Genomic DNA, 27868 nt, shown 5'->3' with positions numbered 1-27868 from the left:
ATATAATAACGAGAATCGTCTACTACGCTCAGTTCGTACAAGTCATCTTAAATGTCACGCGATGACACACATTGATGAGAAACCTTTCAAATGTGACCTGTGTGATTCAGTTTTCTCAAGAAAGATTACACTTCAACGACACATGAGGACGCACACTCGAGAGAAGCCTTTCAAGTGTGACCTGTGTGATGCAGCTTTCTCACAAAAGAGTTCTCTCAAATATCACGTGATGACCCACACTGGAGAGAAGCCTTTCAAATGTGACCTGTGCGATGCAGCATTCTCAGGAAAGGGTGCTCTTAAATATCACACGATGACCCACACAGGAGAGAAGCCCTTCAAGTGTGATATTTGCGAAGCAGCTCTGTCAACAAAGATTGCTCTCGAACGTCACGTGATGACCCACACTGGAGAGAAACCTTTCCATTGTGATATGTGTGATGCAGCTTTCTCACAAAAGAGTAATATCAAGTACCACATGATGACCCACACTGGAGAAAACCTTTCAAATGTGACCTGTGTGAGAAAGCTTTCTCTAGAAAGAGTCTTCTCAAATATCACATTATGGCCCACACAAGAGAGAAGCCTTTCAAATGTAACCTGTGCGATGCAGCTTTCTCAAGAAAGACTGCCCTTGAACGTCACATGATGACCCACACTGGAGAGACGCCTTTCAAGTGTGACCAGTGCAATGCAGCCTTTTCCACAAAGCATTATCTCAAATATCACTTGATAACCCACACTGGAGAGATGCCTTTCAAGTGTGACCTGTGTGATGCAGCTCTCTCAACAAAGAGCGTTCTCGAACGACACATGATGACACACACTGGAGAGAAGCCTTTTGAGTGTGACATGTGCGATGCAGCTTTCTCTCAAAATAATTCTCTCAAATATCATGTGATGACCCACACTGGAGAGAAGCCTTTCAAGTGTGACCTGTGCGATGCAGCTTTCGCACGAAAGAGGACTCTCAAATTTCATGTGATGACCCACACTGGTGAGAAGCCTTTCAAGTGTGACCTGTGCATTGCAGCTTTCTCAAGAAAGCCTTCTCTCAAACGACACATGGTGACCCACAGTGGAGAGTCACCTTAAGTGTGACCTGTGCCATACAACTTTATCAGCAGTGTATTTCAGCCTCTGAGAAAGCAAATAAGATTCTAGGACTGATTGTGCAATCTTTTGACTTCAAAAGTCCATCTCTCATTAACAAGCTATATAACTCATTAGTTCGTCCACATTTGGAATATGCAGGTTTTCGTATGGTCACCGAATGTCATTAAAAACATTGACAGATTGAAAAAAATACAACAGCAAACCACAAAACTGATTCCAAATATCAAAAATAAATCATACAAAAATCGACTAAAACATATAAATCTGTTTTCCCTAAAAAAGCGTAGACTCAGAGGTGACTTGATACAGGTCTTTAAGATTCTAAAGGAAATTGACAACATCAGAAGTGACAAAATTTTCACAAAGAATGAGAATCCGACAAGAAACAATGGTCTCAAACTGTCCAGAAATAGATTGGATTTGGAAGTGGGTAAAAAAAAAAAAAAAAAACTTCGGTAACCATGTAGTTAATGAATGTTATATACTTCCTGCAGAGGCAGTGCAATGTAATTCAGTTCGAAGCCTAAGAATCATTTAGATAAACACCGAAGCAAGATGCTGTAATGACTATCATTTATTTATTCATTTATTTATCTTTATCATTTGTCCATTTGTTGATTGTTATTTGCTTGATTCCCATTTATTATTAGTTATATGTCAATTATTATTTACTATTTACCTGTTTGTTTATTTTCAACTATGCCTATGCATTTATTTATATAATTTATTATTTACATTATTATAGTTTTTATCTAATCATTTATTTGTTTATCATTATGATTTTTTTCTTCACATCCAACCTAGATATGGACCAAAAGATATCCTGTCGGCATGCTCCGCCTTTGTAATTGAGTTAGGGATCTTAGTGAAATCACAGTAATCCCATTTTTATCAACCAGACTTAAAGCCAGTTACGGAATCAATCTCTAGAAAGAGATAGGAAAGATAACAAATACATTTTAGATAGCGGGTCAGAGCGGTCAAGACCAAGAGAAAATAAAGTCTCATATAGTGAACCCAACACAGATGTTCAAGAAATCCCAGAAATTACTAATTCATCAGCTACTAATGAACCTTTACTAATTGTGGAAGGTGGCGTAATAAAGTCGACATTATTTACCTCCAGAGCAGTTAACAGGGTAAAAGTGCACTTGAAAGGAGTCATTGTAGACTAAAGTTTTAACCATCCCAGAATCAATTAGATTAAAAGGTTTGAAATTGGACTCAGGGATTTATAAGTAATATAGGAACATGGTAGAAATATTAGTGATTAGTACTTTGAATAAAGACATAGTCTTAAGAAAAGGTACACAAATAGGATGTTTTCAAGTTTGTACAAAACCCATTAAGATTATAAATGAGAGTACTGAGGAGGTGGAATTACCAATTTCATCAATTTGTTCAGTTTAGGAAGAAACAGAATTGGGAAAGAAATAAAAGAATCAACTAGAACCTACAAGTTCTCCTGAGATGGATGAAAGCTTGGTTGCTTTTCTCTTGAAGCACAATAAAACAATTGCTTTGCTGGGGGATGTGTTGGGCAAAACAACTGTTTTAGAACAGATCAAATTAAAACCAGGGACTCAACCTATCTACCTGCTTACAGAGTACCACACTATACTAGCCATTGTAGATAAATTGATCACTGAAATGCTATTAAAGGTATTATTGAACATGGTAAAAATGAATAAAAATTTCTTCTGATTCTGGTGCCAAAATCAGATGGTACCATGCGTCTTGTTATTGATTATAGTGAATGGAATAAGCAGACCATACGTGACCAATTACCATTACCAGTGACAGGGGACATTCTTAGAAGTTTGGGAACTGAGAATAGGTATTTTAGCACTATAGATATCAAGTCTGCTTTTCAGCAAATAGAGTTGCATCAAGACTCAAGAGAATTAACAGCATTTTCTACTCCAACGGGACACTATGAGTTCAAACGAATGCCATTTGGGTCATGTAATAGTCCATTAGATTAATGAATACAGTTCTAGATGATATTTTAATAGTTTCCCAAAAAGCGGTTGAGCACTTTAAGAAATTTGATTTGATATTCTCAAGACTAGTTAAAACAGGATTGAAAGTGAAACTTGAAAAAAAAAATATATGTTTTTTGCAGGACAGTGTAATTTCTTTGGGACATAAGATAGGCATGGACTTAGTACAGTAAATTCAGAGGTTGAAGCAGTAAAGAATTATCCAGTTCCAAAACAATGTAGAATAAGTTAGAAATTCCTTGGGATTGACAGGATATTATAGGAAAATTATACAGGGATATGCAGACATAGCTAATCCATTAAGTTCTTTGTTGAGGAAAAACTCAAAGTTCATGTGGGGACCTGCACAACAGCAAGCTTTTGACAAGTTGAAAAATAAACTTGCGAGTTCTCCAGTTCTAATATTTCTAGACTATGACAAGAGTTCATTCTTTGTACTAGTTCGTCTGACATAGGGTTAGGAGGCATATTTATGCAAGAGAGAAATTAAAATTTGAAACCAATAGCTTATACATCTAGACTTTGTAATAGTGCAGAAAGAAAGTACTCTATAACAGAAAGAGAAACTTTAGCAGTGATATATTCATTAGAAAGTTTTAGAGATAAGATACTAGGATATCCAGAGTGTGGACTGATCATACAGCTATTCAGAACTTATTTAAGCATAAGAACCTTAGGGCCAGAGTAGCAAGGTGGTTTGCTATACTTCAATGCTATGAGGTTAGGTTTGAATATATTCCGGATAGAAAGAATATTGCAGCAGATGCACTTTCTAGAAACATTAGCCAACCAACGACAGGGCTGATCAATTTTGTCTGTGGTATAGATGAGCTAGTAACCTTAGATGAGGAAATGATAATAATGGAACAGAGAGATGACAAGATATGGAAATCAGTAACCAAGTATTGATGAACCCAAGAGGAAATCCTCCAAAACTACCAAAAGGGTATAAGATAGAGGAATTTCATTGGACTAATGGATTTTTGTATAGAAAAACAGTACGTAAGTGGGGAAGATATTTCTAGAGGCCCAGTTAATCAATTGGTAATACTACAAACTCTTGTATGTATAAGATGTATTAAAGTTACTTCATGATAGTGATTGTAGTTCACACCCAGGAAAGGATAAAACTTATAAACAAGCACAACTTAAATACTTTTGGCCAGATATGAAGAAAGATATATATGATAATATGGAAAATTGTTTGAAATGTGCAAAGGTGAAAGGAAATCCACCAAAACCTTCTCCTATGTTATACCACAGCGCTGCCACCACTTAACCTCCGTCTTTCCGTAACTACTGGTTTACTTCTGTCTACTGTTCCCATTATGGTTTTGTATTTCTTCTTTCAACTTTTTTTTCATCACTGTCTTAAGTATGTCTTTCACCATATCTTTCTGTAGAAAGTAAGTAATGTTTCTTTATGGGGTAAATTTAACAGAGGTAAAAATTTTCTTCTTTTCTTCCCGAATAATATCACACTTGGCTTGTCCATTTACACCAACAATGGCCATCCAAACAGCGACTGCCAACGTGTACTGCGAGCCGTCATGAGCAAGTGGTACGAAGGGCAACAGACTCCTGTACAAGAAGGCAACACCTTTACCTTGTTATATAGGGAATACATGTCGAGCGCTTATAAGGAGGATGAGAAGGCACTTCTTCGTATCATCAAGGGCAATATGAACCCCACCAACGAGATGAACCGCATAAAACTTTCCATTTATTATAAAAACAAGAGAACTAAAGACTCATTATGAAAATTAACAGCTCCCCTTGCCCATCCGACATCGAGTGTGTGTCTGGTGTGCAAGTTCAAAGCGTCCTTTCCCAGTTTTAGACCAGAGTAACGGTCAACATTTTTGTGATCTTTCCCGGTGTTTACTTGTTACATTTGGAAATGCTAACTGTGATTAGCGAAACGTCTTGTAACCTGTTCCACCCATTAGATGACCTTTATCGGCAACTTAGTTTTTTCTTTACCTCTCCATGCTAGAGAGATCTTCAGAAGACTTGAAAATCTTCATCGGAAACTCAACAGAGCTCAATTTGCTGTTGCGTACAATTCAATATGCCTTCAAGAAAATATCTTGCCGTGTTGCTCATATATATATATATATATATATATATATATATATATATATATATATATATATATATATATATATATATATATATATATATATATATATATATTGAGAGAGAGAAGATACCTGAGTGTTTTGGTTCTTGTGTATTTGGTAATTGGACCTGGTCAGGGTCTGTGGGATGATCTCTCGTTATTTGACACATTTTCACTTCACATTATGGGTGCAGGCGATATGGTATGCAAGCTACTTTCTTTTGTTTGTGAAGTAAGTTAATTTAGTTAACATATAGTATGTTCCTCCTTTAGGAATAAAAATTTATAACAATTTCTTTCAGTTCTTTTAATTATATATTATATATTCTATACAACTTTTTTCACATTCCGACTCCTCAATAAACATGTTTAAATTAAGTTAAAGTAAATGTCGGAAAAAAAATATATATGTTTACATTCTTCTTGCGGTGCGCCACTTATTCATCCTCGGTACAAAATCCAACACAAGAAATGACATAGAAATTGGAAGGACATCGATCTTGCAGGTAATAATGAAGTGTTATTCTGGACACTCGTCATGTATTTGTTGTGTGGTAGAGGTTATTTTTCTTAACTGTTCATAACTTCATGTTGTCTGGATAGATGTTAGTTCCAATCGCAAGATAAGCCAAGGGCACTGCCAATTTGGTTGGTAGAACGTATATTTGTCAGAACGCTTATTCACTGCATGATAGGTTATGCAACGACCATAGATACAAAGCCACAAAATAAGTAGTACGTTTCTTAATTTACAATATTCTCTCAAAATTTTATGAAATGCAGTTTGGGGGTTACAGGAGTAACATACATTATTTGAGGTTGGTATGCACCAAATACTTACAGCAAAATGTCTCGCAAGTGGAAATGTTGCCTAAAAAATATTACTACGTAATTTAATTTACAGTAGGCTGTATCGGAATGTTCTAGAAATAGCATAATTCTCCATAACCTAACCAAAAAGTAGGCTTATGTTTCGTCTTTATGATTTACCAGTAAGATTGCCACTGACACAAATAAGTTTTCATGAAAATTTTTAATTGATTTTAAGTGACTGAATAGCCATAACCCAACAAACTACTCCCACCATGTTCCTTGTTTTAGTAGTTGATGGAACGGTGGGGGGAGGGCTGGGTGTAACCTAACCTAGCTATAGGTAGGGATAGGCATGTAGATTATTCTCCCCTCATTTGAAGTGGCTGTTTTCACTGAAAGATATAACTCAAGAATCAACTTTGACCAAGTACCTGGTTTTAGTGTTTGATGGAAGCAATGTGTAAATCTAAGCTATCCTAGCTGTAACTAGTAGAGGTAGGTTAGGATAGTTTCACTAGAAGTAATTTACTTCTCACACAAGGATGTAATACATGCATACATAGATATCTATATATATTATATATATATATATGTATATATATATATATTATATATATATATGAATATATATATATATATTTATATATATATATATATATATATATATATATATATATATATATATGAGAGACATTCGCTAGTTACAGTGACATCGAATCCTGTTATGACTGTCATGAAAATTATCATATATATATATATATATGGATATATATATATATATATATATATATATTTGTATATATATATATATATAATATATATATATACATATATATATTTATATATAAATATACATATATATATGAGAGACATTCGCTAGTTACAGTGACATCGAATCCTGTATGTGACTGTCATGAAAATTATCATATATATATATATATATATATATATATATATATATATATGTATATATATATATATTTGTATATATATATATATATATACACATATATATACAAATATATATATATAAATATACATCTTTATATATAAATATACATATATATATGAGAGACATTCGCTAGTTACAGTGACATCGAATCCTGCATGTGACTGTCATGAAAATTATCATATATATATATATATATATGTGTGTGTGTGTGTGTGTATATATATGTATATATATGTATATATATATATATATATATATATATATATATATATATATATTTCTGCAGAATGTTACTTATTTTCCCGCCAATCCTGAGGTTAGGGGGGTGGGCAAATTTATGACATCCTTGATTGGTGTCTATGTGTGTAGTGGTTGTCTGTAATTTTTTGATAAAGATTTCTTGTTTCCAGCAATGCTATTGTATCGTACATCATACACCAATCTCTTTTTCTCGTGTTCTCGATTTCTTTGCAATATTTATTCAGGTGCTCATTTTCCTTAGTATTTCATAATTAATTATTGATGTCACAATTTTTTTTTTCACAATTTCTGTAGAACCTCATAATTGTTAGTATTTGATTAACCTTCCATTTATCTCTTCTTTTAAGCTTCACCTTTAATACGAGTTGTTTGTTTCCCTCTACTCCAGTTTGGTTAATGCCCCACCGTAATTGCATATACTTTTGTTACTATTAATATATGCTCTCACGACTCACCTCCACCTATAGTATGTGAATTAATAAGAGACTTGGGAGGACAACATTTAACATTAATAACACTACCTCCTCTCTTAATGGTTAATGGACAAGTTATTTATCATTAATCTATTAAGTATATCAACACACATCCACTATTGAGGATAGACAAAGATATATATAATTATTTTCATATATTGAACATACATACATATACCAAAGTCTTTTTCCCTCGTCCTAATATCATCATTAAATGTTATATAATTCTCCAGTTAAAGTAAGTGACTCACACTTATAAGATACAATGAAATCATATTATCACCGCAGTCATTCAATAGATCTACACTGATCTCTACATATAGTTTGCATCTGCTTGGCACTGAATAAATCATTGAATATCATTTGCATCTCCAGATTGAACAAAATAACTGATAATTCTCATTACAATACAAATTCCAAGCTTGCATACCTTATTGGAGTGCTCTGTCTCTGTTACAATAGGGGTGACCATGACTATCATATGTAGTATGATAACAATGCTCTCATTATATGCATTTTCTTTCAGGTCAAGGGGTAAATATAAATATTTCCTTGAAAGATTCCGTATATTCATCATATGATAAAGAGAATCGTGTGTCGTGTGTGGCGTCTGCTGCGCTCAGATTGTATAAGCCAAGTCACCTTAAATATCATGTGATGACACACATTGGTGAGGAAACTTTCCAGTCTGACATGTTTGATACAGCTTTCTCACAAAAGGGTTCTCTCAAATAACGTGATGACCCACACAGGAGAGAAGCCTTTCAAATGTGACCTGTGCGATGAAGCTTTCACAAGAAGGACTGCTCTGAAACGTCACGTAATGACCCACACTGGAGAGAAGTATTTCGAGTGTCATGTGTGCGATGCAGCTTTCTCACGAAAGAGTGCTCTCAAATGTCACGTGATGTCCCACAATGGAGAGAAGCCCTTCAAGTGTGACCTGTGCAAATCAGCATTCCCAAGAAAGTATTCTCTGGATCGTCACGTGTTGACCCACACTGGAGAGAAGCCTTTCAAGTGTGACATTTGCGATGCAGCTCTCTCAACAAAGAGTGCTCTCAAAAATCATGTGATGATCCACACCGGAGACAAACCTTTCCAATGTGATATCTGTGATGCAGCTTTCTCACAAAAGGGTAATATGAAACATCACATGATGAACCACACTGGAGAAAAGCCTTTCAAATGTCACCTGTGTGATGTAGCTTTCTTGCAAAGGAGCGAGCTCAAATATCACGTGATGACCCACACTGGAGAGACTCCTTTCAATTGTGACCTGTGCGATGCAGGTTTCTCAAGAAAGACTGCTCTCCAACGTCACGTGATGACCCACACTGGAGAAAAGCCTTTCAAGTGTGACCTGTGCGATGCAGCTTTTTCGGGAAGAAGTGCTTTCAAGTATCATGTGATGACCCATACTGGACAGAAGCCTTTCAAATGTGACCATTGCGATGCAGCTTTCATAACAAAGGGCAATCTTAAAGGACACATAATGACCCACACAGGAGAGAAGCCCTTCAAGTGTGACCTTTGCGATGCAGCTCACTCAACAAAGAGTGCTCTCAATTATCACGTGAAGACCCACACTGGAGAAAAGCCTTTCAAATGTGACCTGTGTGAGGTAGCTTTCTCACAAAAGAGCGACCTTAAATACCACGTGATGACCCACACTGGAGAGAAGCCTTTCAAATGTAACCTCTGCGATATATCTTTCTCAAGAAAGACTACTCTCAAACGTCACATTATGATCCACACTGGAGAGAAGCCTTTCAAGTGTGACCTGTGCGATGCAGCTTTCTCGGGAAAGACTGATCTCAAGCGTCACATGATGACCCACACTGGAGAGAAGCCTTTCAAGTGTGACCTGTGCGATGCAGCTTTCATAACAAATTGTAATCTGAAAGGACACATAAAGACCCATACAGGAGAGTAGCCCAAGTGACCTTTGCGATTCAGCTCACTCAACAAAGAATGCTCTTAAATACGTGGAGACCCACACTAGAAAAGCTTTGCAAATATAACCTGTATGAAGTGGCCTTCTAAAAAAAAACAAAAAAAAAAAAGTCTCGTATATCATGTGATGACCCACAGTGTAGAGACTCCTTTCAAGTGTGGCCTGTCGGAATGCTGCTTTCTCAAGAAAGACTTCTCTCAAACGTCACGTGATGACCCACGCTGGAGAAAAGCCTTTCAAGTGTGACCTGTGCGATGCACTTTCTCACAAAAGGTGCTCTTAAATATAACGTGATGACCCACACTGGTGAGAAGTCTTTTCAAGTGTGGGGCCTGCGTTGCAGCTTTCTTAAGAAACCGTTTTCTCAAACGTCACATGGCTACGCAGAGTAGAGATTCATGTCAAATGTGTCCTGTGCCATACAGGTATCTTTAAAAAAAAATGTCATCTTAGACGTCACGTGATGAACAATATAGAAATGAAGCCTTGTCAGCCGTTTCACGGGGGACTTATTTCAGATGTCACGTAGTTACACTTCCCACGAAAGGTTGATCTCATCTTATGTGTGATGACCCACTCTGGTGAAATTCCTTCTGAGTGTGACCCGAGTGATTTAATTTTTCTGTATGATTGTACGTTGAGCTATTAAGTATTTATCCACTGTTATAGATTTGTTTGGTTGATGATTCGTCACGCACCCACACTCCCAGTTGTAAAAGTTAGTTGGTTTACTTACAGTTGTGTAGTTATTTAAGTAACCTGGGATTGGCCCATTGTATAGTTGTATTTTTGCTTGTTCATAATCAAAGTCTTCATTGTTCCATAAAGTGCACGCATATTCTTGCAATTACTCAAAACCGTCGAGAATGTTAGAGAGTGGCGTTTCAGATTATGAGGGATACAGTTCTGTGCAAAGTTGGCTGGAGTATATGCCATTGTTTCTTGTAATTTGTTACTGTAAATATAACTACAATTATATATTCAGCAGTGTTTATTGAACCCCTGGAGAAACAACACCCACAGTTTAATGAAATATTTTCAAGAGTGATATAAGATGGCATATGACTTATTGTTGTTGAAGAATAAGTTCATTATATTAGTTGAATGGGATGGTTTCGTTATTATCCGAGTAAAAAAGAAATTGTTCGTAGTGTCTAGTAGTAGTTTTGATTGTGTTTGTACTTAAGTACCTCGTGATAGAGAATTTCATACATCATTTCTGAAATGTATCGCGAAACCTCCATGACTTCTAGTACCTATGTGCGCCGCAAAGAGATGCTGCAAAAAAAGACTACATGCAACCACGAATGTATCAAATAATGTGGGTTTATTACTTAAAATAAAAAAGATAACCTACATGCATTTTACACACTATGCCGTTGTGATGTAGATATTGACGGCACAGGAATAATAAAGTGTAGTTGAACGGGACGCTGGATAGTAGTTCCGGACTGTTATTGCTTTCATTATTATGCCCAGCTCGATTATATCTATACCCTTTGGAGAAATTCATGTTGCAGTCGAGGCCTGTTACATTCACGATATTGATATGGATGAATTCTATGAAGAGTATGGGATTGCGAACGCAATTATCAATACTCCTGAGATGATAGAGGAACGTCTTGTTCTGTATATCTGAGAGCTCGTTTACAAATCTGAGGAAGGTGAGCGCTTATGGTTTCTCTATTCCATGTAGCAATGTTAACAGAGAACGAGTTTTTGTTTTTGTTTTTTTTGAATGATGAACTCGGAAAAATAAGAATAATCGCATCCAAGTGGACTATAAATATGTAACTCTAAATGTGTAACAACATCAAAGGGGTGGTCACCTATAAGCAAAACATCCATTAACAACAAAAGACTATTTGAGATTGCAAGTAAAGGAGTAATGTATGAAAAATTCCATTAAGGATGTAGGCGATATAGTAAGAAGGCTACTAGGATCCTTTAGTTTGTGAAGTAAGTTAATTTAGCATACAGTATGTTGTTCTGTCAGGAGTAAATTTTTATATTCATTTATTTCAGTCCTATTAGGTATGTTTTATAAACTATACAACTTTTTTATATGCTGACTCCTCAATAAACATCTTAAAATGAAGTTAAAGTAAATGTCATCAATAAAAAAAAAATCTTTGTTTACATTCTTCTTAGGAGAAGGAGCCACCTAGTCATCCACGGTACGAAAATCCAACTTAAGAAATGTCATAGAATTTGGAAAGACAACACTCATGCAGGTAATAAGGAATTGTTAATCTGGACACTCGTCATGTATTTTTTGTGTGGTAGAGGTTATTTTCCTTATATGTTCATAACTTGGTGTTGCCTGGTTGGATGTTAGTTCCAATCGCATAACACTGCCAATTTGGTAGGTAAGATGTGTTTTGTCAAAACGCTTATTCACTGCGGGTTACTAACAGGAGTAACATACATTATTTGGGACTGGAATACACCAAATACTTGCAGCGAAATGTTTCGCAAGAGGAAGTGTTGCCTCAGAAAATATTGATAAGTAATTGACTTTATATCGGAATGTTCCGGAAATATCGACATTCCCCATCATAATCTAACGAAAAATTAGGCTTATATTGTATTCGTGATATACGAGTAAGATTGCCACTGTCTACGAAAAATAATTCTAATTCATATAAAGTGACAAACTAGTCCCACCATGCTCCTTGTTTTAGTAGTTGGTGGAACGGTGTGAGTTGGGGCGAGTGTAACCTAACCTAGCTATAGGTAGGGATAAGGAAGGTTCGGCTGACTAGATTACTTTTCTCCCCAGTCTAAGATATTATTTTTGTTTATGGTCTCATATTTCCTCCGAAATCAATTCATTCACTCGCCAATCCAGTCTGTGTAGGTATGTGTGTGTGTGGGGGGGGGAAGTATTCCCTGACAAATGGAAACCAGTAAAGGAATCACAAAAACATTTAATTCTGACATCCTTGGTTATTGGGTGGGTGAACCAAACATTATTTATTTATTTACTTGTTTATTTCTTTGTAATATTTGTTCATCCACCCACCAAAAAGAATTAAATAATATGTTGGTTTACGGAACAAATATTCACGCAAATTACTTATAACTCATTTGAAGTGGCTGTTTTCACTGAGTAAATATAACTCAAGAATCTACTCCGAACGAGCGACTTGTTTAAATATTTGATGGAAGGAAGGTGTAAATCTAATCTATCCTAGGTGTAGGTAGGGATGCATATATATATATATCTTTATATATAAAAATATATTTTTATAATATATATATATATACATATGTATATATATATACATATATATATGTGTGTGTGTGTGTGTGTATGTATGTATGTATGCATGTATATATACAGGCTTCTGATGGCATTGCTGCGGAATTTAAAGATAGTGCAAAAATTTGTTTTGAAAAAACCAGCCTAGAAGTTCAACATCATTAGTGAGTATGCAGGAGGGAAGCCCATCGTATGTAGGATGTTTCGGCCTCAGACGTTTCGGCCAGAACTCTGCAGGGTAGGACGTTTCGGCCAGTCCTCCAAATTTTGCTATTATTATTTACTTATTATTGAAAGAAAATATATTAAAAGAATTTAAAAAAAATCTAATATATCATTGCAAGTAACAATACATTTTCATATTGATTCCATACTATTTTCATATCACATTTCTTACTATACGGATATTTGTTGACAAAAAAATCCGTTGTTGCCAAGGGTAACCGGTCAAAACGTCACCTACGAGACAGTATGTCCGCACATACGAGTCAGAACGTCCACATATACGAGTTGGAACGTCCACAAATGTACGTAGGTCATAACGTCCACACCTTGCGTTCTACAAGTTGTCTTTCAATTTAGTCAATACACCAAAAGATATTTTATTCACGAGATCCACGATTTATGTAACCTTTTTAGTAGGCAATATTTAATTAATTTTTAAGATTATTGTAAATAAAAAGTCGCATATATTTTTTTTTAGCTTGTATTAGCTTATTATGAATTGATGATGCAAAAATCATTGTGTATTGCGAAGAGTGATGTGAATTCAGTAATTAGTGTCATCTCAACTGACGATTGTCGCTAGTTGTCGCTAAGTAGTGCACTGAGATTAGTTGACGCTAAATTCATCGGCAAATAAATTAAATTTAGGTCGTGTATATCGTATCAAATTAGGTTCGAATACATCATAAATCATTGCAAGATACATTTTATGCCCAAAAATATTAGTTGTCGGTTTAATTAATGCAGTTGACGCAAGTTCTTGTTAGTTGTCGCTGGTTCTTGCTAGTTGTCGCTAAGTAGTGCGACCGTGTTTTCCGCCAACCCTGAGGTTAGGGGCAGTGGACAAACGTTGATTTATAATATCTTTGATTGATGTGTACGTGTGCAGTGGTCGTCTTCGATGTTTTGATCAATATTTCTTGTTTCCAGCAATGCTATTGTATCGTACATTATACATAGATCTCTTTTATTCGTGTCCTCTATTCCTTACAATATTTATTCAGCCATTCATTTTACTTAGTATTTCATGATCAATTACTGATGTCACAGTCTTTTTTTTTTCTGACATTTTCTGTATAACCGTATAATTGTTAGAATTTGCTCAACCTTCCATTTCTCTCATCTTCCGTTAAGCGTCTCCTTTTATACGAACTGTTTGCTTCCTTCTTTACTGCATTTTGGTTAATGCCCCAGTATAATTGTATACGCTTGTGTTACTACTATTAAATGTTCTCAAAAAGATAGACGTCGAACTCATTATATATATTTTCTTTCAGGTCAAGGGGTAGATATAGATTTTTTCCTTCGAGGATTCCGTATATTTATCATATAATAGCGAGAATCGTGTGTGGCGTCTGATTCGTTCAGATTGTACAAGTCATCTTAGATATCACGCAATGACACACAATGATGAGAAACCTTTCAAATGTGACCTGTGTGATTCAGTTTTCTCAAGAAAGATTACACTTCAACGACACATGAGAACGCACACTGGAGACAAGCCTTTCAAGTGTGACCTGTGTGATGCAGCTTTCTCACAAAAGAGTTCCCTCAAATATCACGTGAGGACCCACACTGGAGAGAAGCCTTTCAAGTGTGACCTGTGCGATGCAGCATTCTCAGGAAAGGGTGCTCTCAAATATCACACGATGACCCACACAGGAGAGAAGCCCTTCAAGTGTGACATTTGCGAAGCAGCTCTGTCCTCAAAGATTGCTCTCGAACGTCACGTGATGACCCACACTGGAGAGAAACCTTTCCATTGCGATATGTGTGATGCAGCTTTCTCACAAAAGGGTAAAATAAAATATCACATGATGACCCACACTGGAGAAAAGCCTTTCAAATGTGACCTGTGTGAGGGAGCCTTCTCAACAAAGCGTGGTCTCAAATATCACGTGATGAATCACACTGGAGAGACGTCTGTGAAGTGTGACCTCTGCGATGCAGCTTTCTCAAGAAAGAGTGCTCTCAAACATCACGTGATGACTCACACTGGAGAAAAGCCTTTCAAGTGTGATATGTGCGATGCAGCTTTCTCACGGAAGAGTGCTCTCAAATATCACGTGTTGCACCACACTGGGACGAAGATTTTCAAGTGTGACATGTGCGATGTAGCTTTCTCAAGAAAACATTCTCTCGAACGTCACGTGATGACTCACACTGGTTTGAAACCTTTCAAGTGTGACTTGTGTGATGCATCTTTCTCACAAAAGACTGCTCTCAAATATCACGTGATGACCCACACTGGAGAGAAGCCTTTCAAGTGTGGCCTGTGCGATGCAGCTTTCATAACAAATAGTAATCTCAAAGGACACATAATGACCCACACAGGAGAGAAACCCTTCAAATGTGACCTTTGTGGTACAGCTCTCACAACAAAGAGTGCTCTCGAACGTCACGTGATGACCCACACTGGAGAGAAGCCTTTCCAATGTGATGTGTGTGATGCAGCTTTCTCAACAAAGGGTTCTCTTAAATATCACATAATGATCCACACTGGAGAAAAGCCGTTCAAATGTGACCTGTGTGAGGTAGCTTTCTTACAAAAGAATGCTCTCAAATATCATGTGATGGCCCACACTGGAGAGACGCCTTTCAAGTGTAACCGCTGCGATGCAGCTTTCTCAAGAAAGAGTGCTCTCAAATGTCACGTGATGATACATACTGGAGAGAAGCCTTTCAAGTGTGACATGTGCGATGCAGCTTTCTCACGAAAGAGCCATCTCAAATATCACGTGATGGTCCACACTGGAGAGAAGCCTTTCAAGTGTGACCTGTGCGATACAGGTTTCTCAAGAAAACATTCTCTTGAACGTCACGTGATGAACCACACTAGATAGAAGCCTTTCGAGTGTGATGCATGCGATGCAGCTTTCTCATAAAAGAGTGCTCTCAAATATCACATGATGACCCGCACTGGTTAGAAGCCTTTCAAGTCTGACCAGTGCATTGCAGCTTTCTCAAGAAAGTATTTTCTCAAACGACACATGGTGACGCACAGTGGGGAGGCACCTCAAATGTGATCCGTGCCATACAATTTTCTCAGAAAAAGTCATCTTAAACGTCACGTGGTGACCCATAGAGAAAAGAAACATCATCATTATTTTTTCCCCGTTGGTGACTTATTTCTTTTGTTACGTTGTGACTTACACTTCCCCCACGAAACTTTGGTCTCTGTCACCCCCGTATCTCCGTAATTACTGGTTTAATTCTGTTTACCGTTACCTTCCATGGTATTGTATATCTTCTTTCACTTTCAACTTTACTTCACTCAAGTATGTCTTTCACCATATCTTTCTTTAGAAAGTAATGTTTCTTGATGGGTTGAATTAAACTTGGTAAATTTTATTTCATTTCTTCTCAAATGACATTACACTTGGCTTGTCATTTTACACCAAGGGACTCCCGTCTGGGATCCTCAATCCACTCACAAAGCCACCTCTGAACCGACGTCACGACTTTGTTCATCCAATGATCTTTACTGTTACAAATAAGTGCCTCTCCCAAAGGCGTGACTTTCCTCCCTTGTACTAATAAAGTTTTTTCTCCACCCTTCTCCAATCAGAAAGACCGTTACAGCGTCTTAAGCAATACTGCTTACACAAGCAATCTCGATATCGATGCAGGAATGGCTTAGTTTACATATTGTCACATCAGCATTAAAATCTGTTCCCTAGCGGTTGTCTATAAACTTTAGACGGGGAGCGAGGTTATGCAACTCCTTCGCAACTTATGTTTTCCAAACATTCTACACATGAAATGAAATTCTTGCCACCTACCCCTCTATCTACCTTATCTACCTGCCTCTTACAATCTCAACTTTCGTGTGATGACCTACGCTGGTGAGAGGACTTCTCTGTGTGACCTGAGTGATTTAACTTTTCTGTATGACTGTACGTTGAGCTATTAAGTATTGATACACTGTTATAGACCTGTTTGATGAGTCGTCCCGCACCCATATTCTCGGTTGTAGAAGTTAGTTGGTTTACTCACAGTTGTGAAGTCATTTAAGTGACCTTGGATTGGCCTATTGTGTAATTACATAAAGTCTTGTTCCATAAAGTGCACAAATGTTCTTGTAATTAAGGATTTTTTCGAGAATATTATACAGTGGTGTTTCACATTATTACGGATACAGTTCTGTTTACCTTAGCATCGTGCAAAGTTGGCTGGAGTATACGACATTGTTACTTGTAATTTGTTACCGCAAATATAACTAAGATTATATATTCAGCATTGTTTATTGAATCCCTGGAGAGACAACACCCACAGTTTACTGAAATCTTTGCAAGAGATACAATATATCATATGATGACTTGTACATTGTTGTTGAAGAATAAGTCAAAGGTGTTAGTTGAATAGGTTGGTTTTGTTATTATCCAAGCCAAGGATAAATATTTCGTATCGTAGTCGTTTTTATTGTATTTGTTCTTATGTACCTCGTGATAAAGATTTTCACAGATCATCTCTGAAATATATCGCGAAACCTCCATGATTTCTAGTGTCATTGTACGTTCTGTATAATGTAGTTATTTGATTTTTCTGCATGTAACACATCCTTCTCTGAGTCTTTGTTATGGTAATATAAATTAAAGCTTCCTCGATGGTGATTTTTTTAAAACCCTTAACTGTGGTTATTGTTACTTTCATTTATACTTGTTACCATTGTTATTATTATTTATTTGACATTTCATTTTTAAAGGCCATTTATAAACGAAGTAATTTTTTTCATTAACGGATTGACTTTGTCGAGATATGGTTCGGACAAGCCAGAGAAATGAAACTCACAATAACAATAAGGTACTTGTTGCTGTTGGGCTGGGATGACTGAGAATTAAACAGGAACCAAGTTTGCTCTTTTATTGAGAGCTTCAAGCAAAACGTAAACAAGCGAAGATTGACGTCATAGTATAAGTACCTGAACAAAAACAAAAGACGTCTACATAGGATCCAAACATATAAACGAAACCAACAGATGCTATAGAGCATCTAAACATATTTCAGAGTATTAAACATATGAGAATCACATGGTATGTAAGGAACCTACAGCACAAGTATACAATGCTTATACAACACAAAGTCTATTGCAGAACAAGAACAATGCAACAATACAATTAATTTCAATTTACCACAGTACTCGGGTTGTTAATGAACACTAAGCTCATGAGGGAAGGTCGTAGTCTGAAAGCGAAGGGGGACTTGAAACTTGGAGAAGACTGACTGCTGCATGGAGAGAACTGCTGCGTGAAGAGGATTGCTGTTTGGAGAGGAGTGCTGCTTGGAGAGGTCGTGCCCTGGAGTGAACTAGCGGACTAGCTAGGTAAGACCACCCGCTCGCGCGAGATCGGTTTTTGTGGGAGGGGAAGAATGTCTGTAAGAAAATGAAGAGATAGTAGTGTATAAAAGAGGACTCGTACCACCGGGCGATTAGGGATGTTCATTTCGTGGTGCCGTGGCTTTGGAAGTATGGGTTGGAGACTGGGGTTAATATGTGTAACCGTTAGGTTACGTAGGAATATTTATTCTTATCCTCATCCAACAAAGTTAGAAAACGAGTAAGAGGCTTAGTCTTAGGGAAAGATAGAGAAATTGGAAATGATCTCAGTGGTAGGGTAACTGAAGTGAGAAGATGTAGTAGGAGAGAAAGAAATGAAAATAATTTCAGTAGAAGAAAAGGTTTAATTCGTTGTGCATGTAGTTGTTAGTTTTGTTTGCGATATGGTTGTGTGTGTGTGTATTCTACACATAGAGGGTTGATGCCTCCAACGTGTATGTTTACAGCCTGGATTCTGGATTCCAAGAAAAGACCACCTCGCTTGCGCGGGATCGGGTTTTGTGGGAGGGGAAGAATGTCTGTTAGAAAATGAAAAGATAGTAGTGTATAAAAGAGGGCTATTGCCACCGGGCGAATTGCGAGCGATTAGGGGCTAGTTTGTTGTCGTGGCTTTAGGAGAACTGGGCTAGGAACTTGGACGGTGGCGCCAATGCCGGGAGGAAGAGCATATTATATCACCAACGAAAGTTTGGAAAATGGTAGGAGACGTAGTAGGAGAGAAAGGGGGAAAACGGAAAAATCTTTAGTGGGAAGCGAGCGAAGCGAGGACGACTGACGTCATATTTTTCTGGTGTTGGATCAAACATTTTGGTGTTTTATAATTTTTTGTTTTATTTGACCAAATGACAAGACATCTTGTCATTGGAGTTTAATGGGTTAATAAAACGCAATTTCTCGCCCTCATTAAGTCTCCCTCCTAGGTAGCAACCCCGTTACAACTCAAGTGACACATATTTAAACTCAAAACAAAGGAATGCAATTAGTCTGATTCCACCCGGGCAAGAGCTGGGCAATGGTCACTATTAGCAAACACAATAATTCCAATTGATATTCATTGCAGATCTTTATACTATATATGTATATATATATATATATATATATATATATATATATATATATATATATATATATATATATATATATATATATATATATATATATATATATTACACACAGGAACCCACAGTCGGAGAAAGAATAAACTTCGAATAAAGAAAAATCCTATATTTCGGCTATCAACAAAGGAGGTTTTCAAATTCTAAAGAAGCAACACGCACTCGTTCTGACAGAAAAGCACTAATGTACGATGGAAAACTGTACCCTAGTGAAGATTGTTTCAGGAACCTAAACGAATTGGGGCACACTTGTTCTTCTAAACAATTGGACAGAAATGTCTTCTGGTTCTTTCTCTTCTTACTGGCGATGAGCGAAGATTCCAACAATCTATAGGCTTGTTTTAGTCCCGGAAAAGACTTGAAGATAAGGTGGAGTGGAAGAAAAGCCTCCATCGTGGGTGTAACAATTTCTATTGCCTATCACTATCCTAACACCGTGCGTAAGCAAATTGTGAACGTTCAACAAAAACCGAAGGAAGTTGAGTCACCTGGTGTTTATTGTTTGCCCTGCAAAGATTGTGATTTGGTTTACCTGGGTCAAACCGGGAGAGACCTGAACACTAGATTGGCAGAACATAAAAGGTCAATTAGGTATGGGCAAGAAAATTCGGCTGTATTTCTTCATGTCAAAAATAAGAATCATTCTTTCGACTGGGGTAAGGCCAGATTAGTGTTCAAGTCCCACTGCGGTTTCAGGAGGAAAATAGTCGAATCAGCATTAATTGAGGAATGCCCTAATATTAATATTTCTAAAGGGCCGTGGACACCCGACATAATCTCACGCGCAGCAGTAGGCAAGTTGGTGCGGACGCTACATCCTCCCCTCTCCTCACCTCCTCCCTCCTCCGCCACCCCAGTTTGCCCCGCGCCTGAGTGAGGTCAACTGTCCACATCTCTTCTTACTGTAGTTTATAAGTCCTCTCTGTTCTCTATCTTATGTACTTTCCTGAAGAGGGCTACAGTTGATAGCCGAAATATAGGATTTTTCTTTATTCGAAGTTTATTCTTTCTCCGACTGTGGGTTCCTGTGTGTAATTTACAAATGTGTTATTACATTTCTGTTTAGAAATATACATATATATATATATATATATATATATATATATATATAAATTTATATATATGTATTTATATATATATATATATATATACTGCCATTATGGATGTAAGCTACTTTCTTTGGTTTGTGAAGTAAGTTAATTTAGTATACAGTATGTTCACTTTTTTCAGTCCTTTTAAATATAATTTATATATTGCATACAACTTTTTTATATTTCGATTCCTCAATAAGAATGTTTAAATTGAGTTTAAAATAAATGTTAGGAAAAAATACATTGTTTACATTCTTCTTGGGAAGACGCCACTTACTCATCCTCGATGCGAAAATCCAACGTAAGAAGTGGCATAGAATTTGGAAGGTCAACACTCATGCAGGTAATAAGGAAGTGTTATTCTGGGCACTCTTCATATAATTATTGTATGGTAGAGGTTATTTTCCTTATCTGTTCATAACCTGAATTTGCCTGGTTTGATGTTAGTGCTAATCGCATATAGGCACAGCCAATTTGGTAGTCAGAATGTATTTTTGTCAAAATGCTTATTCGCCGCTTACATTCTTGCATGATAGGTTATGGAACGAACAGAGGAAAAAAACAATTAGTGCGTTTCTTAGTTTACCATATTCTTGGCAAACTTTAATGCAAAATTTGGGGGTTACAGAAGTAACATATATTATTTGGGACTGGAATACACCAAATACTTGCACCAAAATGTCTCGCAAGGTGAAATGATGCCTCAAAAAATACTAAGTAATTTACTGTTCAGTATATCGGAATGTTCTAGAAATAGCGTCATTCTCCATAACCTAACCAAAAAGTGACCGAATAACTATAACTCAACAAACTACTCCTACCATGTTCCTTGTTTTAGTAGTTAATGAAAATGTGGGAGTAGAAGTGAGTGTAACCTAACCTACCTATAGGTAAGAATAGGCAAGGTTCGTCTGACGAGATTATTCTCCTCTCAGTCTTAAGATGATATATATAAACATTTTAGTTTTTTTATGGTCTTCCATTCCTGCCAAAATAAAAATTTTCATTCGCCAATCCAGTGTATTTGGGAGGAGGGGGTGGGGGTGGCGAAGGTGTTCCCTGACAAATGGAAACCAGTAAAGGAATCACACAAACATTAGAATCTGTCATCCTTAATTATTGGGTGGGTGTAGGCGAAAAATACCAATATCTCTTATTTCCTGTCATTTGTACTTCTGTACCCTCCTTTATTTATTTATATACTTATTTGTTTGCTTTTTCTTTGTAATATTTGTACATCTGCTCACCTAAAGATAATATGTTGATTTACGGGACACAATTATTCATGCAAATTACTTAAAACTCATTTGAATTGGTTGTTTTCACTGAATTATACAACTCAAGAATCTACTCTGACCGAGCACCTCGTTTAAGTGTTTGATGGAAGGAAGGAGTGAATCTAAGCTATCCTAGGTGTAGGTAGGGACAGGTTAGGATAGTTTGACTAGAAGTCATTTACCTTTCACACAAGGATGTAATACATGTGTATATATATATATATATATATATATATATATATATATATATATATATATATATGTATATATATAATATGTATGTATGTATGTATGCATGTATGTATTTATGTATATATATATACATTTATATATATATATATATATGAATGTATATATATAATATGTATATATGTATGTGTATGTATAGACGTATATGTATATATATATACATATATAGATGCGTATGTGTGTGTGTGTGTGTATGTATATATATATATATATATGTGTGTGTGTGTGTGTGTGTATGTATATATATATATATATATATATATATGTATATATATATATATATATATATATATATATATATATATACATTACAAGCTTCTGATGGTATTTCTGCGGAATGTTACTTGTTTTCCTGCCCACCCTGAGGTTAGGGGGGCGCATACTATGATTTATAACATCCTTGTTTGGTGTAGTGGTCGTCTGCGATGCTTTGTATCATATATTAATACATCGACCTCTATTTCATGGCAATATTTATTCAGACGTTCATTTTCCTTAGTAATTCATGATTATTGGTGTCACAGTCTGTTTTTTTTTTTTTTTCCTCGCAATTTCTGTACAACCTCATAATTGTTAGTATTTGCTCAACCCTCAATTTGTCTCTTCTTTGATGCTTCACCTACGAGTTGTTTGTTTCTTCTCCATTTTGGTCAATGACCCACTGTGATTGTATGCGCTTGTGTTACTACTATTACATGCTTTCAAAAATATGTTGAAGTCATTATATATATTTCCTTTCAGATCGAGGGGTAAATGTCAACATTTCCTTGGAAGATTCCGTATATTCATGATATAATAGAATCGTGTGTGGCGTCTCCTGTACTCACGTGCTAACACACATTGGTGAGAAATGATGACAATGCGACCTGTGTGATACAGCCTTCTCACAAAAGGATTCTCTCAAACAGCACATGATGACCCACGCTGGAGAGAAGCCTTTTAAATGTGACCTGTGTGGTGTAGCTTTCCCAACAAAGCGTGCTCTCAAATATCACAAGATGACCCACACTGGAGAGACGCCTGTCAAATGTGACCTATGTGATGAAGCTTTCTCGGGAAAACGTGAACTCAGACGTCACGTGATGATCCACACTGGAGAGAAGCCTTTCGAGTGTGATATGTGCGATGCAGCTTTCTCACAAAAGAGTAATCTCAAACAGCACATGATGTACCACACTGGAGAGAAACCTTTCAAGTGTGACCTGTGCGAAGCAGCATTCCCAAAAAAGTGTTCTCTCGAACGTCACGTGTTGACCCACACTGGAGAGAAGCCCTTCAAGTGTGACATTTGCGATGCAGCTCTCTCAACAAGGAGTGCTCTCAAAAATCACGTGATGACCCACACTGGAGAGAAGCCTTTCAAGTGTGACCTGTGCAATGCAGCTTTCTCGCAAAGGAGTAGTATGAAAAAACATATGATGACCCACACTGGAGAGAAGCCTTTCAAGTGTGACCTGTGCAATGCAACTTTCTCAATAAAGGGTAATATGAAATATCACATTATGACCCACACTGGAGAGAAGCCTTTCAAGTGTGACCTGTGCGATGCAACTTTCTCAACAAAGATTGCTCTCAAAAATCACGTGATGACCCATACTGGAGAAAAGCCCTTCAAGTGTGATCTCTGCGGTGGATCTTACACAACAAAGAGGGGTCTCAAACGTCACGTGATGACCCACACTGGAGAAAAGTCTTTCAAATGTGATCTGTGCGATGGCGCTTACGCAACAAAGAGGGGTCTCAAACGTCACATGGTGACCCACACTGGAGAAAAGCCTTTCAAATGTGACCTGTGTGAGGTAGCTTTCTCACAAAAACGTAAACTTAAATGTCACGTGACGAACCACATTAAAGAGAAGCCTTTCAAGTGTAACCTCTGCGATGGAGCTTTCTCAAGAAAGACTGCTCTCAAACGTCACGTGATGACCCACACTGGAGAGAAGCCTTTCAAGTGTGATATGTGCGACGCAGCTTTCCCAAGAAAGTATTCTCTCGAACGTCACGTAATAGCACACAATGGAGGGAAGCCTTTCGAGTGCAACATTTGCGATGCAGCTTTCTCACAAAAGAGTGCTCTCAATTGTCACGTGATGACCCACACTGGTGAGAAGCCTTTTCAAGTGTGACCTCTGCGTTGCAGCTTTCTCAAGAAAGCGTTTTTTTTTTTTTTCAAACGTCACGAGGTGACACACAATGGAGAATTACTTCAAATGTGTTCTGTGCTTTTTTTTTTATATATATAGAAACGAAGCCTTTTCGGCCTTTTCACGAGGAACTTATTTCAGGTGTCACGTAGTTACTTACACTTTCCCAAGAAAGGTTAGCTCATCTGTAGTGTGATGACCCAATCTTGTTCATAATTAAAAACTTGATTGTACCGTAAATTTCACAAATGTTCTTGTAATAAAAAATCGTCGAGAATGTTAGTGTCGTGACAAATTATGACGGATACAGTTCTGTTTACCTTAGCATAGTGCAAAGTTGGCTGGAGTATGCGCCATTGTTAATTGTAATTTGTTACAGTAAATACAACTTCGATTATATATTCAGCAGTGTTTATTGAATCCCTGGAGAAACAACACCCACAGTTTAATGAAATATTTTCAAAAGTGATATAAGGTGGTATTTGATGACTTCCTTATTGTTGTTGAAGACTAAGTTCAATATATTAGTTAAATGGGTTGGTTTCCTTATTATCTGAGTCAAAATGAAATTGTTCGCAGTGTTCGTGATAGAGAACTTCATACATCATTTCTGAAATATACCGCGAAACCTTCATGACATCATCTAATGCCTCTGTGCGCTCTGTGTTGTCAAATTATTTTTCTGCATGTAACGCATCCTTCTCCGAGTCTTTGGTAGGGCATCTTAAATCTTCCTCATTGGTGAGGCTTTTCGGAAAAGAATGTGGTCATTATGTATTATTGTTATTTTTCGTTCTTATTTGTTTTCGTTATTTATTTACTATTCAATTTTTAAAGGCCGTTTATTAAATAAACGAAGTTATTCTTTTAACAGATACACTTTTAACCACTACGGTACGATGACGTCTATCGGCGTGGGCGTCTTGATTATGTATAATGTTTGTAGTTGTGCATGAGTTTCCCCCTACTCTGTGAACTGGTTTCATCGCGCATCCTGTGTAATTGTTACTCAGAGTAAAATTAGCTATAACACATTCACACGTACAGTTACTATGAATTGAAAGTGTCAGTCAAATGTCAGTTGTCAGTCAAATGGACGCACTTGTTATTTGCTTATAGTATGTTTGCGCGATTGATTGGTTACATTAGTATATAGATGGTTGCAGGACGGTTGACGTTTGTATTATCCGAATTATTAGATTGTGCACATTTTAAGTGCAGAATCGTTAAAGAGCAATGCAACAAAACACTTACCTGCATACAAGTGCCGAGTTTAGCCCATAGTTGTCTACTTGACTAACTAGTGATTGGTTGTGAAATTTTGGATTATTGCACCATCACAGGTAATTAGTTTGATGTATACAGTTTTCTAACTTAAAAATGTTTTCATGTGTATGTTTTGTAATATAATTCGAATCTAGTAGTTTTTCGTTTAATGTAGTTTTTGGTAAGCTGTTTAGTTTTTTTTTTTTCCAGAGTGGCAACACTGGTCCAGTATGCTACTAGCAATGGAGGTGTTAAGGTTGTGTTACTCCGTCTTTCCCGCGTGGCTGCATTTAGAAGTTGATTGTATTTGTTTACATAGGTTCTTGCTGATTTTTGTGTATTCAAAATGCCGAATAAGTGTTATGTTGTGAACTGCAACGGTAATTATAACAAGGATAATAGGTGCCGAGTGTTTCGACTGCCAAAAGACCGTTATGAAAGACAGAAGTGGATTGATGTGCTGCCACCACGTAAGAACTTTGTTGTTGATTCTGACAGATTTTTCATTTGTGAGAAACACTGGGGTCCCAACACGCCTTCTATCAAATTGCCTGGTGGTTCTACGCGACCTGCGATCCCTCCCAGTGTACCTGCTTCATGTCTGCCATCTTCAAAACCTGTACCCCGCCCGGCGAAGGCCGAAGACAAGCAACTGAGGCATTTTCTTCAGAAAGATACGATTACTTCATTTGATGCTTTTAGACCTGAACGTGACCTACAGAAGCAGTACAAGAACTTAATTATTTCAAGATCGGAAGAAAGGTTAGTGTGTCTGTTCATGACAGAAAATTTCAGTGAGTGCAGACTTTCTGTGATTGTCGAAAACACGCCCACGTTGTGTAGCCCACTGATCTGCCGTGCAGTCAAGAAGGGCATTAGTGTACCACTGGGTAAGACACTTCATCCCAACAATGGTTTGAGGTCGTATGGTCAGTTCGCCGAAGCTGTGCGCTTAGCAATTAACTATGACATCCCGTTTGACAAAAAGATTGAGATTATTGTCACTCTTCTTCAAACCCACACGTCAGCCTATGTAAACACCGAGAATGAGAAGCTGGTATTTTTGACACGTCAGTTGGAACTTTTATCACAGACACAGTTTTCCATGAATGATTATTGTTTTGTTCTTGAATTATACCCCAAGTGTAGTTATGAACAGCTCAGAGACTTTTTGGTGCTGCCAAGCAAACGTAAGCTGCAGTACATCACTTCATCTATTGACAAGGATCAGGTGATGAGGGAAACATTTGCCAAAGTGAAGACACTGCAGCAGAAGAATGTATTTCTCTTGACAGATGAAGTACAGATTCGGCCAACTGTTCCGTTTTCTGGTGGGGTTCTGAGTGGCATGGCAGTGAACAAGCCAGACTGCAAGGCCACTTCTATGCTATGTATTATGATGAAGTCGCTGCACAGAGGGCCTAGTATGATGATTTCTGTGACACCCGTCCACAAACTTACAGCAGCATACCAGCTTGAGCGTGTGAAGGAGGCGGCAGCTGAGGTTGAGAGGGCAGGTGGGCGTGTCATCGGGTCTATCACAGACAACCATAAGGTAAACCAGCAGTACTGTAACCGTTTGATTTTCCGGGTGATTGCCGTGCCACAGCCAAGCATCCTCTTGACAAAGAGTGTGCCAACCCTGGTGTCCACTAACCTCATACAATAATACCTGTTAAATCCGGCTAAAATGGGCATTTCAAAGCATAACAGTGCCTTAAAGATAATTTCTTATTTCACTATAAAAGTTTATATTAACTTATACTGCATTGAATAAGTCAATAGTTGATATATTTGTCCTATATACAATGTGAGGTTTCTAGTTTTGATATGTTTGTCCAATATAAAATTTTAGGTTACAAAGAAAGCAATGGCCTCCGCTAGAGGAGCCAGGAATCTGGGTGCGCACGCCCTGTGTAATAGTAGTCCTTTATATATATATATATATATATATATATATATATATATATATATATATATATATATATATATATATATATAATAAATGGTAAAATTTTATATTAATTTCTTCCGTTTTTTATCTACATTGTATGAATATACGTATATTCGTGAAGAGCTGGAGTTCAGGAACCATTGTATCGACGAAGAAAGTAAACGCTGGACTCGTTGAAATAAGTTCATTCCTAGGTTTCGAATCCCGGACAGGGTTTCAAACGTAGGAATAAACTTATTTTGAAGAG

The 27868-nt window shown here is 37.0% G+C and overlaps 3 protein-coding genes across 3 annotated transcripts; all 3 read left to right on the top strand.

Annotated features, from left to right (window-relative positions):
- Positions 1–5407: 5407 nt before the first annotated feature.
- On the top strand, positions 5408–10659 carry LOC143030737 (uncharacterized). The gene is made up of 2 exons (XM_076193938.1): positions 5408–5747; positions 8267–10659. Exon 2 carries the CDS (start codon positions 8480–8482, stop codon positions 9674–9676), a length of 1197 nt encoding a protein of 398 aa, XP_076050053.1. The 5' UTR covers positions 5408–5747; positions 8267–8479; the 3' UTR covers positions 9677–10659.
- A 1189-nt stretch (positions 10660–11848) lies between these two features.
- LOC143030736 (uncharacterized) lies at positions 11849–17792 on the top strand. The gene is made up of 2 exons (XM_076193937.1): positions 11849–11931; positions 14465–17792. The coding sequence occupies exon 2, from the start codon at positions 14585–14587 to the stop codon at positions 16028–16030; it is 1446 nt and encodes a 481-aa protein (XP_076050052.1). The 5' UTR covers positions 11849–11931; positions 14465–14584; the 3' UTR covers positions 16031–17792.
- A 3199-nt stretch (positions 17793–20991) lies between these two features.
- LOC143030735 (uncharacterized) lies at positions 20992–24874 on the top strand. Its single transcript, XM_076193936.1, has 2 exons — positions 20992–21074; positions 22999–24874. Exon 2 carries the CDS (start codon positions 23169–23171, stop codon positions 24381–24383), a length of 1215 nt encoding a protein of 404 aa, XP_076050051.1. The 5' UTR covers positions 20992–21074; positions 22999–23168; the 3' UTR covers positions 24384–24874.
- The last annotated feature ends 2994 nt before the right edge of the window (positions 24875–27868 follow it).

The sequence above is a fragment of the Oratosquilla oratoria genome, chromosome 12 (genome assembly GCF_046742065.1).
Source record: "Oratosquilla oratoria isolate Oo_2021 chromosome 12, ASM4674206v1, whole genome shotgun sequence".
In the NCBI taxonomy this organism is placed as follows: Eukaryota; Metazoa; Arthropoda; class Malacostraca; order Stomatopoda; family Squillidae; genus Oratosquilla; species Oratosquilla oratoria.
The sequence above is the reverse complement of the archived record's forward strand: the minus strand, read 5'-3'. Positions and strand labels throughout refer to the sequence as shown.

Coding starts and splice junctions, on each gene's coding strand:
- LOC143030737 (XM_076193938.1), top strand. CDS start 8,480: ATGACCCACACAGGAGAGAAGCCTTTCAAATGTGACCTGTGCGATGAA.
- LOC143030736 (XM_076193937.1), top strand. CDS start 14,585: ATGACACACAATGATGAGAAACCTTTCAAATGTGACCTGTGTGATTCA.
- LOC143030735 (XM_076193936.1), top strand. CDS start 23,169: ATGATGACCCACGCTGGAGAGAAGCCTTTTAAATGTGACCTGTGTGGT.